This window comes from Monodelphis domestica, chromosome 1, assembly GCF_027887165.1.
Source record: "Monodelphis domestica isolate mMonDom1 chromosome 1, mMonDom1.pri, whole genome shotgun sequence".
NCBI classification, from domain to species: domain Eukaryota; kingdom Metazoa; phylum Chordata; class Mammalia; order Didelphimorphia; family Didelphidae; genus Monodelphis; species Monodelphis domestica.
Window position 1 is genome coordinate 142,590,683 of NC_077227.1, and position 14,723 is coordinate 142,605,405.

The 14,723-nt window shown below is 37.7% G+C and overlaps 1 protein-coding gene across 36 annotated transcripts in view; it reads left to right on the top strand.

The window, feature by feature from the left end:
- Nucleotides 1-14,723, top strand: part of MEF2A (myocyte enhancer factor 2A) — a 226,294-nt gene that overhangs the window by 205,835 nt on the left and 5,736 nt on the right. For all 36 annotated transcript variants that reach the window (XM_056807145.1, XM_007479437.3, XM_056807195.1 and 33 more), the window contains one exon: nucleotides 12,907-13,033. In XM_056807145.1, the coding sequence (XP_056663123.1) occupies nucleotides 12,907-13,033 (127 nt within the window). The remainder of the gene's footprint in view (nucleotides 1-12,906; nucleotides 13,034-14,723) is intronic.

Genomic DNA, 14,723 nt, shown 5'->3' on the forward strand with positions numbered 1-14,723 from the left:
TTCTTGCTGCTGCTGTGATTTCTACTAGGACCCCTACCAGATTCCAGAGCACAACTGTCTGTGAGATCTCTTCCTCTTGAACCTGTGTATCTTCCAGTCTTCCCTTACTCTAATTACTAGCAAAGCGGGGAGGATTCTGGTTAAGATATTACAGGTAGCTGGGATCTGTAGGTACAAATTCAGTGTAGATAACATCTGTTCAAACCTATTGGATTTTGGTGGGAGGAATTAGTTTTTATACCTAGATAGATCATCCCCCCAATTCCCTTCCCTTCCTTCCCTTATCTTAAGTAATCAATTATTTCAGTTTATTATTTCAGGAGTGACCCATAGTTCTCAAATTCTGTAGTAGTCGAACAAATCTCATTAACAGGGAAAACTTAATGTATGAGGCCCCACAGAAGAATTTCACTTAGAGAGGAGCTTAGAGCAAGTTCAGAGAGGCTGATTACCAAGTAATGAATATTTTTTGGTCGCAGCAACTCACAAAGTCCATTACTAAGACATGGAAGGGAGTTCATTTTATGTTGGGACAGATGCGTGTTCCATTGAAATTTCTGCTGTTTTGAAGCATATTTCTTTATTTTTTTAATCTGAATGTCATTTGCATAATTAATCTTAATTTAAGGATATATTTTAAGGTGTGAAAATTGGGCACATTTTTTATTCAATATTATATAACAAGTTATTACACATAACATGGTATGGGGGGGAGGGTTAATTTTTAAAAGATTGGACTGGATTATTTAAGAGTGTGGTCACCAGGAATTTAATTTATTCCAAAGAAATTTGTTTACAATTTATTTATAAAATGTAGAAAGAGTGAAGTAAGAAAATCAGAGAGGGGATAGGGTAAGGTATCTAGCCTAAGCACAAAGTAATTTATTTCTGGTCCCTAGCCCAACTCAGGCAGGGAGCATTGGTTCTTAGCTGGCCTCAGCAAAGTTGAGGACCTGGGGAAAAACTCTCAAGAGGCTAGTTTCTTCAGAAAATATCCAGGAAAGGAGTCAGCTCTTTCACTCATCATGTGTCAGTCCAACAGTCTCATCAGGAACAGTCCCAGGTCCAGTCGGCAGATTTCTCTGCCGCCTCCACTCCAAAAAATGAAGAAGTGTCAGTAGAACTCCTCTCAGGAAGTTGTCTCTCTCTTTTAAAGACACTTTCTCTTGCATCATTTCCTGTGCCTTTCCCTAATCCTATGTCTACCAGTCATAGTTGAAATCCTGTTTTAGGACTGGCCAGGAGGTAGTCAGTCAATTCTGATTTGTCACCCACTATTGCACATGTGAGTCACAGTCCTCCCACTTAATGATTAAGTGGAACATTTGCACTTTTGGTGATTAGATCTAAAAATGGGCAGATCTCCATACTCAACTTATAAGTAGGGTGTTTACACTTTTGTTGATTAAAATCTAAAAATAGGCAGGAATTACAATTTAATCTTTACAATCAGGGAAAAGTTAATTTTAATCTTCACAATGGCAAGCAGTAACTTGAATACAGGTAATTTTCATTGTTAGCTATATTAATACTTTTTTTTAATTTAGAGAGCTAAGAATTTAATAGTATGTTTTCTCAGATACATTGAAATTAATTGTGCTAAACATTTGATGCTTCAAAGAAAGAAAGATAATTGAAATTTATGTGGTCAGTTATTAAGAGATTTGAATAACTTCATGAGAAAGGGAGGAGTCAGTAGGAGTTTATTAAGCACCTCCTCTATGCCAGGTACTGTGCTAAGCTCTGGAGATACAAAGAAAGGCAAAAGACAGTGCCTGACCTCAAAGAGCTCACAGTCTAATAGGGGAGACAACAAGCTAACAAATATATTCAAACAAGTTATATACAGGATAAATAGGAAAGAATTATAGAGAGAAGACTGAAATTAAGAGGGATTAGGAAAGGCTTCCTATAGGCCAAAAGGGAACAGCTAGGTGGTGCAGTGGATTTTGAATCAGGAAGACTCATCTTCCTGAGTTTAAATCTGGCCTCAGATACTCATTAGCTGTGTGACCCTGGGGAAGTCACTTAACCCTATTTGCCTCAATTTCCTCATCCTGTCAAATGAGCTGGAGAAGGAAATGGCAAGCCACTCCAGTATCTTTGCCAAGAAAACCCCAAAGGAGATCATGGAGAGTCAGACAATGACTGAAAAAACAAACTGAAAAACAAAGAAACTTGGAGGAAATGAAGAGAGAAAGCATTTCAGGCTTGTGGGACAGCCCAAGAAAATTCCCAGAGCTTGAGGGATGAGGTGATCATGGAACATGCTAAAGGCTAGTTTTGCTCAATTTAAGAGAGGGGTTCAAGGTATAAGAAAACTGGAAAGATGTGAGGTGAGGAGTGAAGGGTCTAGGTTATGAAAGACTTAAATACCAAATAAGATTTTTTTATTTGATCACGGAGGTGATACAGAGCTTCTAGAATTTATTGAGTAGAGCAGTGAGATAGTTGGATCCACAGTTTAGGAAAATCAATTTAACAGCTGAATGGAGCAAGGAAGAGATCTGAGGCAGACACACTGAAGATGCTAAAAGAAACACTCTACCCTTTTGATCATTTTTTAAAACTTTACTAAAGAAAAATCAAGCAGAATCCTGTCCCCTCCACTCCCTGGAATTCACTAACTCTAAACTTTGAATCAAGTTCCATCCATAGTTTACTCCTAGGCACAGGATTGGTCCTTATATAGCGCAATCCCACTCCTGGAAGTAGGGGGCGTGGCCCCTCCATAGCACAGAATTGATCCAATTCAAGACCAATCCCACACCACGAAGTAGTAGGGCGGGACCCCAGAGGCTCCCTGGGGGATGCAGTTTCCCTAGACACAACACTTTAAAACACACACATACCCTGCTAATAGTTTGAACATGAGGTGGTAAGGACACCTGCACCAGAGTTGAGTCACAGAGGAGACAAGGAGACAAATTCAAGAGATGGTGAAAGAATGCAGCATAAAAAAGAATTTTTTAAAGTGGCTTGTCCTTGAAATAAAGATAAAACGAATTGTAAATGAATGTTTCATTGTGCTCAAGAAAACTGGCTTAATTTTTTGAAATATTTTTGTATCGGTGAGTCATCTGGTCCCAGATATTTCAAATAATTGTTTGTGGTTTTCTGGTGTCTATAATATGGTAGAACTTAAAGTTTCTAAACATTTATCACAAAAAAATTCTAAAACATTTTATTATAGTGCAATAAATGCATATGAAACAGGATACTAAACCCTCTCTTTAAAATAGCTCACAATTCCCATTCATAGTTTATAAGAGCAATAGATTTGTTTTTGGTAAAGTCAGTGCCTCATTCATTGTAAGGCTTCGGGGGGGGGGGGGAGGTTACAAGAGAAAAATATAAAAAATCTTTTGAAATTTTCATTTCCCTTTATCTATAGGCTAAATGAAATATGCCTGTATTTACAACTTAATGAGAGATGATGAACTAATGATGAACTAAAACTATAGACTGTTAAAATAGTTATCATCATAGAGAAACTCTGTAGTTCCATACATTGAGCCCTATTAAACAAACAGTTGTTAAGTACCTACTGCAGTTAAGACTCTGGGGGATACAAAAACAATAAATGAAACAGCTTCTGCCTTCAAGAAACTTGGGGACCTAAAAAGAAAAAATAGCTTTGATTTGTACATAGATAAGTAAATACAAGGTATTTTAAGGTAAGAAAAAACATTAACATTTCATTGACAAAATCAGGGAAAGTTTCAGAGAGAAGTGGCCTCTGAACTGAATCTTGAAGAAAGATAAGAATTTTCCAAGAAGACTTGGAGGGGGAGATACATTCCAGGTAAGGGGGTAGGATTTGTGAAAACTAATTGAAGTGTTCAGAGTACGAGAAGATGGAATGTTGGATTTAGGGAACAATTTGTGATGGAATATAGAATGTGTGATGGGCAGTCATGAAATAAGTCAAGAAAAGGGATAGAATCCAAATTATGGAAAGCCTTAAATGCCATTCTGAGAAATTTGTATTTGATTCTAGATGAACTGAAGGCCATTAACTTTGGGCCTTCAGAAGGTTATTTTGGCAGTTATGGAATAGAAGGATTAGAGAGAAAAGATATTAGAAACAAGAAAACTAATTAGGAGGCCACTGATTTACCTGTGCTTTATCTCTTTCTACTTGCTAGAGCTTTACATTAAAAGGTATAAATGGTGAATTAATATTAAAAACATTTTAGAAAATATATTCAGTTTGCACATGTGAAATATTTATGAAATTGCTTACCATCTCAGCGGAGGTAGGGGAGTGAAGATGGAAGAAAATTGGAGACTCATAATTCTTTGAAAAATGTAATTGGGTTAAAAATTAAATTAAAAAAAACTAATGCAGGGAGAAGACCAAAAAAATTAGTTTAGATCCGGTGAACTGAAGTACATTTTTTCATACCTATTCTTATAGTTTTATAATCTATGAAATTGGACAGATATAATTGAAGTGATTTTATCTCATAATGGAGATTAATTATTCACTAATTCATTAATACTATGGTAATCTAATCTAATTAGGACAGCGAGGCAGTAGCAGAGTGGCTTAGAGTTAGCCTCTGAGTCTGGAAGACCTGGGTTTAAGTTCTGCCTGTGACATATCCTAGTTGTGTGCCCATGACTCTCAAAGTCCTGGACAATTCTCTGACTAGAAGTTGCAGAGCTGGTGCCACTATGCTTTAGTAGAAGGAATACCTCATCTGGAGTTCATGATACTACTTACAAGATAGTAACAAGATAGTCAAAAACAAGTGTGGCAGTAATATTTTCATTAAATTTTTACCAGCTGGCCTTCTTAAACATTTTTTCCTAGCAGAGAAATTCAGTCAGTCAGTAAGCATTTGTTAAGCACCTACTCTCTCTAATCCTTCTATTCCATAACTGCCAAAATAACCTTCTGAAGGCCCGAAGTTAATGGCCTTCAGTTCATCTAGAATCAAATACAAATTTCTCAGAATGGCATTTAAGGCTTTCCATAATTTGGCTTCTATCCCTTTTCTTGACTTATTTCATGACTGCCCATCACACATTCTATATTCCATCACAAATTGTTCCCTAAATCCAACATTCCATCTTCTCATACTCTGAACACTTCAATTAGTTTTCACAAATCCTACCCCCTTACCTGGAATTTATCTCCCCCTCCAAGTCTTCTTGGAAAATTCTTATCTTTCACCATGTATAGCAAGCTCTGAAGTTATTTCTTGTTGTTTCAGTCATAGTGACAGTCATAGTGACTGTGAAGAACTGAAGCAAACAGGGTTAAGTGACTTGCCCAGGCTCCTGTAGCTGGTAACTGTCTGAAACTGAATTTCAACCCAGGTCCTTCTAACTCCAGACCCAGCATGCCTGTCCACTACCTAGCTGCATTGTTGTTAAGTAGTTTTTTTAGTCATGTTCAATTGTTCATGATTACATTTGGGATTTTCTTGTCTAAGATTCTGGAGTGGTTTGCCATTTCTTTATCCAGCTTATTTTTTTAAACCCTTACCTTCCATCTTGGAATCAAGACTTTATATTGGTCCCAAGGCAGAAAAGCAGTAAGGACTAGGCACTATAAGACTTAAGTGACTTGCCCAGGGACCACAGCTAGGACTTGTCTGAGGCCAAATTTGAATCTCCCATATCTGAACCTGGCTCTTAATCAACAGGTCCACCTAGTTGCCTTCTTCTCCAGCTCATTTTACTGATGAGGAAATTGAGGCAAATAGGGTTAATTGACTTGCTTAGGGTCAATTAGCTAGTGTCTGAGGCCAGATGTGTACTTAAGGAGAGAGCCTACCTGATTGAAGACCCTGGCTCTGTATCTACTGCACCATCTAACTGCCCCCTTCCTGAATTTACCAAAAAAGGCAAAAAGAATCCCTGCTCTAGAAGAATCCATATTCTGGTAGAGGAGACAACAGGCTAACAAGGGTATATAAGCAGTTAAGAAAAGAAAGTATTTGTGTTTTGTAAGAATGGCAAGGGGACCTGGATAGAAGAATCCTGGATGTTTGATGGACAAGCAGCATGGCTGCAGTTGAGAGACAGCAAAGTATTGTGGGGAGACAACTGTGAGCTGAGGAGAATTCTGGCCAGCCCCAGGAATTCTACCTCTGGAAGGGAAGTGGGGAGGACTTTTCCTCGGTGGCTGAGGGGATCTGAAGCTATGAGAGGGAGAAGAGCCAGATTTTCCCTCAGTTCACAGTTCTCTCCCCACAATCCTCTATAAACAATGAGCTCCTTGCTGAAATTAGCTATTACTGGAATGGTGGCATATATAGCTTTTCCCATGATCACAGACACCACTAGAATTTCTCTAGTTGAAGAATTTCTAAGAGCAAAAATATTATAGATTGTCTTGGCAAATAGGGATTATTGTCTTCAAATTCTGAATGTAAGAATAACAGTATTGTGAAAAATAACTGGTTGTGTCACTGTATTTTGGTTTGAAAAAATTTCTTTTGTGGTATAAAAATAGTCTTAAAAATATTTAAGAGTTCCGGTCAAGATGGCAGCTTAGAGAGAGCTAAAGTTCAGATCTCCGGAAACCCCTTCCTTACCGATCTCAAACTGTATGCTACTAGGACACTGAAATTCAAAACAAACATCAGGATAGATCCGGGGAACCCTCCTCCTGGACCTGGATCAAAAGGTACGGCCCCCCAAAAGCCAGAACCCGAGATCACTCAGATCTCAGGGATAGGCAGAAGGAAGGTCCCAGGACCCATCCTGCCCCAAGCCAGAGCGCCGAGTCCGAGGAAGCAGTGAGAACCTAAGAGCCAGCAAAAGGACCCCAGGGCCAGCTATTCTGAAGGCCGCACCCTGAAAACAACCTGAGCTAGTCGAGGGAGCACCCAGACAGCAGGGAAACAGAGAGAGACAGAGGGGAGCCTGCAGCCCCCTGGGTGGATCCTTCCATCTGAGTCTCAGGGAAGGCCCCTGCTTTAAGACACGCTCAATCCAACCCAACTGAAGTTAATCCTATCAGGAGCCCTCGGAGCCTTGGGAAACCTCGGTCCCTCTCCCCTCAGAGTGCAGGCCTCTCTGGACCACAAAGGCTCTGAGATACCTCGGGGACAGTGCAAAGCCAGGCTCAGAGCATGGGAGCAAGGCAACGAAGAAGCATCGGGAAGGGAACTGAGAGCAGTAACACCCACTAACGGACAATTTGCCTGGGGCTAAAGCCTCTGAACACCAGACAGAGATAAGAAAAGCTAGACCTCCCCACTCAGATAGAGATGGAAAACAGCACAGAAAAGCTTCAACACTCCAAGAAAAACAAGAAGGGGGCAACTTTGGACACATTCTATGGAGCCAAAATACAAAATACAGAGGAGATAGAAGACGATACACAAGAAAATGCTCCGAAACCTTCTAAAGGAAATGGAAACTCTCCACAAACCCATGAAGAATTTGAATTGGAAATGATCAAAAAGATGGAAGCCTTCTGGGAGGAAAAGTGGGAAATAATGCAGAAGAAATTCCCGCATCTACAAAACCAGTTTGACCAAACTGAAAAGGAAAACCAGGCTTTAAAAGTCAGAATCAGGCAACTGGAAGAAAACAAGCAAGAATTAATAAAGCAAAGCCAAAAGACCAAAAAATTAGAAGAGAACATAAAATATCTCACCAACAAGGTCATAGACTTGGAAAATAGACGGAGAAGAGACAATTTAAGAATAATTGGACTACCAGAAAAGCCAGAAATAAACACCAAACTCGACATTGTAATACAAGAGATAATCAAAGAAAATTGCCCAGAGATTCTAGAACAAGGGGGCAATACAGCCACTGAAAGAGCTCACAGAACACCCGCTACACTAAATCCCCAAAAGACAACTCCCAGGAATGTAATTGCCAAATCCCAATCATTCAAGCAAAAGAAAAAAATCTTACAAGAAGCCAGAAAAAGACAATTCAGATATAAAGGAATGCCAATCAGGGTCACACAAGACCTTGCAAGTTCCACTCTGAATGACCGTAAGGCATGGAACATGATTTTCAGAAAGGCAAGAGAGCTGGGCCTTCAACCAAGAATCAGCTACCCATCAAAACTGAATATATACTTCCAAGGGAAAGTATGGGCATTCAACAAAATAGAAGATTTTCAAGTTTTTGCAAAGAAAAGACCAGAGCTCTGTGGAAAGTTCGATATTGAAAAACAAAGAGCATGGAATACCTGAAAAGGTAAATATGAAGGAAAGGGAAAAGGAGAAAAATGTTATCTTTTTCTTTTATTCAAACTCTCTTCTATAAGGACTATATTTATATCAATCTATGTATATTAATATGTGGGGAAAATGTAATGTGTAAATAGGGGGAAAAGAAAGACCAAATAGAATAATCTTGCTCACACAAAGATTCACACGGGAAGGGGAAGGGAAGAAAATTCCTATAAGAAGGAGAGGAAGAGAGTTTTTACTTAAACCTTACTCTCAGGGAAATCAACTCTGAGAGGGAAGAACATCCAGATCCATTGGGATCTTGAATTCTATCTTACCCAAAAAGGGTAGGGAGAAGGGAAAACCAAGGGGGGGGACATAAAAAAGGGAGGGAAGAAGAGGGGGGTGGGGGAGGGAACAAAAAGGGAGGGGCTAGAAAGGGAAATATATCAAGGGAGGGGACAAGTGGGACTGATTTAAAATAAATCACTGGATTAAAAAGTTAGAGCTGAAGAAGAAAGTTTAGAATTAGGGAAGGATATCAAAATGCCAGGGAGTCCACAAGTGACAATCATAACTTTGAACGTGAATGGAATGAACTCACCCATAAAACATAAATGAATAGCAGAATGGATTAGAATCCAAAACCCTACCATATGTTGTCTTCAAGAAACACACGTGAGGCGGGTAGATACCCAAAAGGTCAGAATTAAAGGATGGAATAAGACCTTCTGGGCCTCAACTGACAGAAAGAAGGCAGGAGGTGCAATCATGATATCTGATAAAGCCAAAGCAAAAATAGACCTGATTAAAAGGGATAGGGAAGGTAATTACATTCTGTTAAAAGGGACTTTAGATAATGAGGAAATATCACTAATCAACATATATGCACCAAATAATATAGCACCCAAATTTCTAATGGAGAAACTAGGAGAATTTAAGGAAGAAATAGACAGTAAAACCATATTAGTGGGAGACTTGAACCAACCATTATCAAATTTAGATAAATCAAATCAAAAAATAGAAAGAGGTAAAAGAAGTGAATGAAATCTTAGAAAAATCAGGATTAATAGACATATGGAGAAAAATAAATAGAGACAAAAAGGAATACACCTTCTTCTGAGCACCACATGGCACATTCACAAAGATTGACCATACACTAGGTCCACAGAAACATGGCATACAAATGCAGAAAAGCAGAAATAATAAATGCAGCCTTTTCAGATCACAAGGCAATAAAAATAATGATCAGTAATGGTACGTGGAAAACCAAATCAAAAACTAATTGGAAATTAAACAATATGATACTCCAAAATCGTTTAGTTAAAGAAGAAATCATAGAAACAATTAATAATTTCATCGAAGAAAATGACAACGGCGAGACATCCTTTCAAACTTTTTGGGATGTAGCCAAAGCAGTAATCAGAGGTAAATTCATATCCCTAAGTGCATATATTAACAAACTAGGGAGAGCAGAGTTCAATCAATTGGAAATGCAAATAAAAAAACTTGAAAGCAATCAAATGAAAAACTCCCAGCAGAAAACCAAACTAGAAATCCTAAAAATAAAGGGAGAAATTAATAAAATCAAAAGTGATAGAACTATTGATTTAATAAATAAGACAAGAAGCTGGTACTTTGAAAAAAAAACAAACAAAATAGACAAACAAAATAAAAAAGTACTGGTCAATCTAATTAAAAAAAGGAAAGAAGAAAAGCAAATTAACAGCATCAAAGATGAAAAGGGGGACATCACCTCCGATGAAGAGGAAATTAAGGCAATCATTAAAAATTACTTTGCCCAATTATGTGGCAATAAATACACCAATTTAGGTGATATGGATGAATATATAAAAAAATGCAAACTGCCTAGACTAACAGAAAAAGAAATAGAATTCTTAAATAATCCCATATCAGAAAATGAAATCCAACAGGCCATCAAAGAACTCCCTAAGAAAAAATCCCCAGGGCCTGACAGATTCACAAGTGAATTCTATCAAACATTCAGAGAACAGTTAATCCCAATACTATACAAACTATTTGACATAATAAGCCAAGAGGGAGTTCTACCAAACTCCTTTTATGACACAAACATGGTATTGATTCCAAAACCAGGCAGGTCAAAAACAGAAAAAGAAAGTTATAGACCAATTTCCCTAATGAATATAGATGCAAAAATCTTAAATAGGATACTAGCAAAAAGACTCCAGCAAGTGATCAGAACAGTATATATCTAAAACCATCAGCTAATATCATCTGCAATGGGGATAAACTAGATGTATTCCCAATAAGATCAGGAGTGAAACAAGGATGCCCATTATCACCTCTACTATTTGACATTGTACTACAAACACTAGCAGTAGCAATTAGAGAAGAAAAAGAAATTGAAGGCATCAAAATAGGCAAGGAGGAGACCAAGTTATCACTCTTTGCAGATGACATGATGGTCTACTTAAAGAATCCTAGAGATTCAACCAAAAAGCTAATTGAAATAATCAACAACTTTAGCAAAGTTGCAGGATACAAAATAAACCTGCACAAGTCATCAGCATTTCTATATATCTCCAACACAGCTCAGCAGAAAAAACTAGAAATAAAAATCCCATTCAAAATCACCTTAGACAAAATAAAATACCTAGGAATCTATCTCCCGAGACAAACACAGGAACTATATGAACACAACTACAAAACACTCTCCACACAACTAAAACTAGACTTGAGCAATTGGAAAAACATTAACTGCTCATGGATAGGACGAACCAATATAATAAAAATGACCATCCTACCCAAACTTATTTATCTATTTAGTGCCATACCCATTGAACTCCCAAAAAATTTCTTTACTGATTTGGAAAAAACCATAACAAAGTTCATTTGGAAGAACAAAGGATCAAGGATATCCAGGGAAATAATGAAAAAAAAAACACAAATGATGGGGGCCTTGCAGTCCCAGACCTCAAACTATATTACAAAGCAGCAGTCATCAAAACATTTGGTACTGGCTAAGAGACAGAAAGGAGGATCAGTGGAATAGACTGGGGGCAAGCGACCTCAGCAAGACAGTATATGATAAACCCAAAGATCTCAGCTTTTGGGAAAAAATCTACTATTCGATAAAAACTGCTGGGAAAATTGGAAGACAGTGTGGGAGAGATTAGGAATTGATCAACACCTCACACCCTACACCAAGATAAATTCAAAATGGGTGAATGACTTAAACATAAAGAAGGAAACCATAAGTAAATTGGGTAAACACAGAATAGTATACATGTCAGACTTTTGGGAGGGGAAAGACTTTAAAACCAAAAGCAAGACATAGAAAGAATCACAAAATGTAAAATAAATAATTTCCACTACATCAAATTAAAAAGCTTTTGTACAAACAAAACCAATGTAACTAAAATCAGAAGGGAAGCAACAAATTGGGGGGAAATCTTCATAAAAACTTCTGACAAAGGTTTAATTACTCAAATCTATAAAGAGCTAAATCAATTATACAAAAAAATCAAGCCATTCTCCAATTGATAAATGGGCAAGGGACATGGATAGGCAGTTTTCAGATAAAGAAATCAAAACTATTAATAAGCACATGAAGAAGTGTTCTAAATCTCTTATAATCAGAGAGATGCAAATCAAAACAACTCTGAGGTATCACCTCACACCTAGCAGATTGGCTAACATGATAGCAAAGGAAAGTAATGAATGCTGGAGGGGATGTGGCAAAGTAGAGACATTAATTCATTGCTGGTGGAGTTGTGAACTGATCAACCATTCTGGAGGGCAATTTGGAACTATGCCTAAAGGGTGATAAAAGAATGTCTACCCTTTGATCCAGCCATAGTACTGCTGGGTTTATACCCCAAAGAGATAATGGGGAAAAAGACGTGTACAAGAATATTCATAGCTGTGCTCTTTGTGATGGCCAAAAATTGGAAAACGAGGGGATGTCCATCAATTGGGGAATGGCTGAGCAAATTGTGGTATATATTGGTGATGGAATATTATTGTGCAAAAAGGAATAATAAAGTGGAGTAATTCCATGGAGACTGGAACGACCTCCAGGAAGTGATGCAGAGCGAGAGGAGCGGAACCAGGAGAACATTGTACACAGAGACTAACACACTGTGGTATAATCGAACGTAATGGACTTCTCCATTAGTGGCTGTGTAATGTCCCTGAACAGTCTAGGAGAAAAAACACTATCCATAAGCAGAGGACAAACTGTGGGAGTAAAAACACCGAGGAAAAGCAACTGCCTGACTACAGCGGTTGAGGGGACATGACAGAGGAGAGACTCTAAACAAACAAACTAATGCAAATATTAACAACATGGCAATGGGTTCGAATCAATTACACATGTGATACCCAGTGGAATCACACATCGGCTATGGGGTTTGGGGGGGTGGGGAAGAAAAATGATCTTTGTCTTTAATGAATAATGCTTTGGAATGATCAAATAAAATATTATTTTAAAAATGTTTAAGTTCACAATTCTTATTTTATATTTGCCTAATGTCATTTTTCTGAAAGAATTAAATGAAAATTTAAAGCACTGTAAAAGAAAATTCCTTGTATTTTAATATTGCCGTTGTTGAACAAAAATTGTTATCTTTTATTTGAGTTTATCTTCTTTATTTTGATATAACTTAAAGCTGTGATTTGAAAATGCTATGTTTTCACACAAACTTGCTCAGAGAATTAAGTATGTCGTTTACTTTCCATATTGGGAAAATTTGTTTTCCTTCTTTTTCAGATTATTCACTTACTAGTGCAGACCTGTCAGCCCTGCAGGGATTTAACTCCCCAGGAATGCTGTCTTTAGGACAAGTATCTGCCTGGCAACAACACCATTTAGGACAAGCAGCCCTCAGTTCTCTTGTGTAAGTAACTGCTAAACTACTCACAGAATATATGATTCTATTATGACAAGCTCATTTATATATTGGTTAAAATTTGTTTCTGAAACTACCACCTCAAAATCAAGTAAGTTTTATTTTATTAGGACATGGGTGTTTGGGAAGTTTTTCTCTATATGCCATCATATTCTTCACAACCTTGAAATTCCATATTTGCTATAGTAAGGTACATATGATAACTACTTAACTAGTATTACTCTAAGGAATTTTGGGAACAACTATTTTTTTTAATGGAGACAAAATAAGCTGGCCAAAGTTTCTCAAAAAGTCTAGGTTCATTTTAAGTATAGAAGTATCTTTCCTTACAAAGTATCTTTCCTTACAAAGACTTCATCAAGTCTAGATCATATTAGAAGTTCTAAGTGATACACACTCCAGATTTAAACTTTTTCTAAATCTGTGATATGATGGTCCTTGTTCACTACTCAAGACAGAATCATCTACATGTGATGGTTTTAGACTAATTCAGATTAGGCTTCGTAAGAGTATCTACAGAGACCTAGATAAGTCTTTTTTTTTTTTTTAAACCCTTACCTTCTGTCTTGGAACCAATACTGAGTATTGGTTCTAAGGTAGAAAAATGGTAAGGGCTAGGCAATGGGAATTAAGTGACTTGCCTAAAGTCATACAGCTAGGAAATGTCTGAGGTCATATTTGAACCCAGGACTTACTGTCTCTGGGCCTGGCTCTCAATTTACTGAGCCACCCAGCTGCCCCCGTGCCCCCTCAAGATAAGTCTTAAATGCTAAAATTGCTTTGAGGGAAAATAAGTTTACTTAGCACAAGCAGACTAGGTTACAGATGATCTGTCATTTGGAAGTTCATTTTTAAACTTGCTGAACACATTTTCCCATAGAAATATGAATGGTGGTTAGAGACTGAGCCTAACTCACAAAAGCCTAATTGCTGAAACAAAGTACATGTACAGTACAGAATAGAAAGCAATGTTATTACTAGTAATTAAGCAAAATTGATTGTGAAATAATTTACTTTGAATGTTGGTACTTAGAGGATTTAGGGATGATCACTCTTGCACAATATGCCTTAAAAAAAAATCAACCTAAAGCAAACTTTTTTTCTCCTTTTCTGTCTCTCTTTTCTCTACTCTCCAAGAATTAACTCTTAGGAACTTCGGTTCCAGACCATTCTACTCCATCAATTCTGTGCTTAGGCTGTGCAACATTGATTCATTCTCTAACCATCCCAATTTTCATATTTTTTTCTGACCAACTACATACTTTTTTCCTATTTCCCCTGAAGGGAAAAGAGTCACTTCATTTTCTTATGTTAACTGGTAGAAGGGAGCCTGGAAAGAAGAAGCAAGGTCCTCTGTGTATGTGTGTGTGTGTGTACATGTGTGTGTGCATATACATGTACATACTCGCATGCACACACACATACTTACACAAGGCTATTAAGAGGTTACGGTAACTGAGGACCTTTCCTCCAACCCCACCAGACCCCTCTGAAGCAGAGTGTTCGACCCTGTTGTCTCACTTCGGTTTTCCTCTATCACTTACCTCCCTGACAATGAGAAACTGGAAACCCTCTGTGTCAGGACAGGGTTTTCTGAAGCAGAAGGTCCTGGCTATAGGGGTGATTACTCTAATGAAGGAAAACATGGAGGTGGAGAAGAAATAACTCCTTTTGTCTA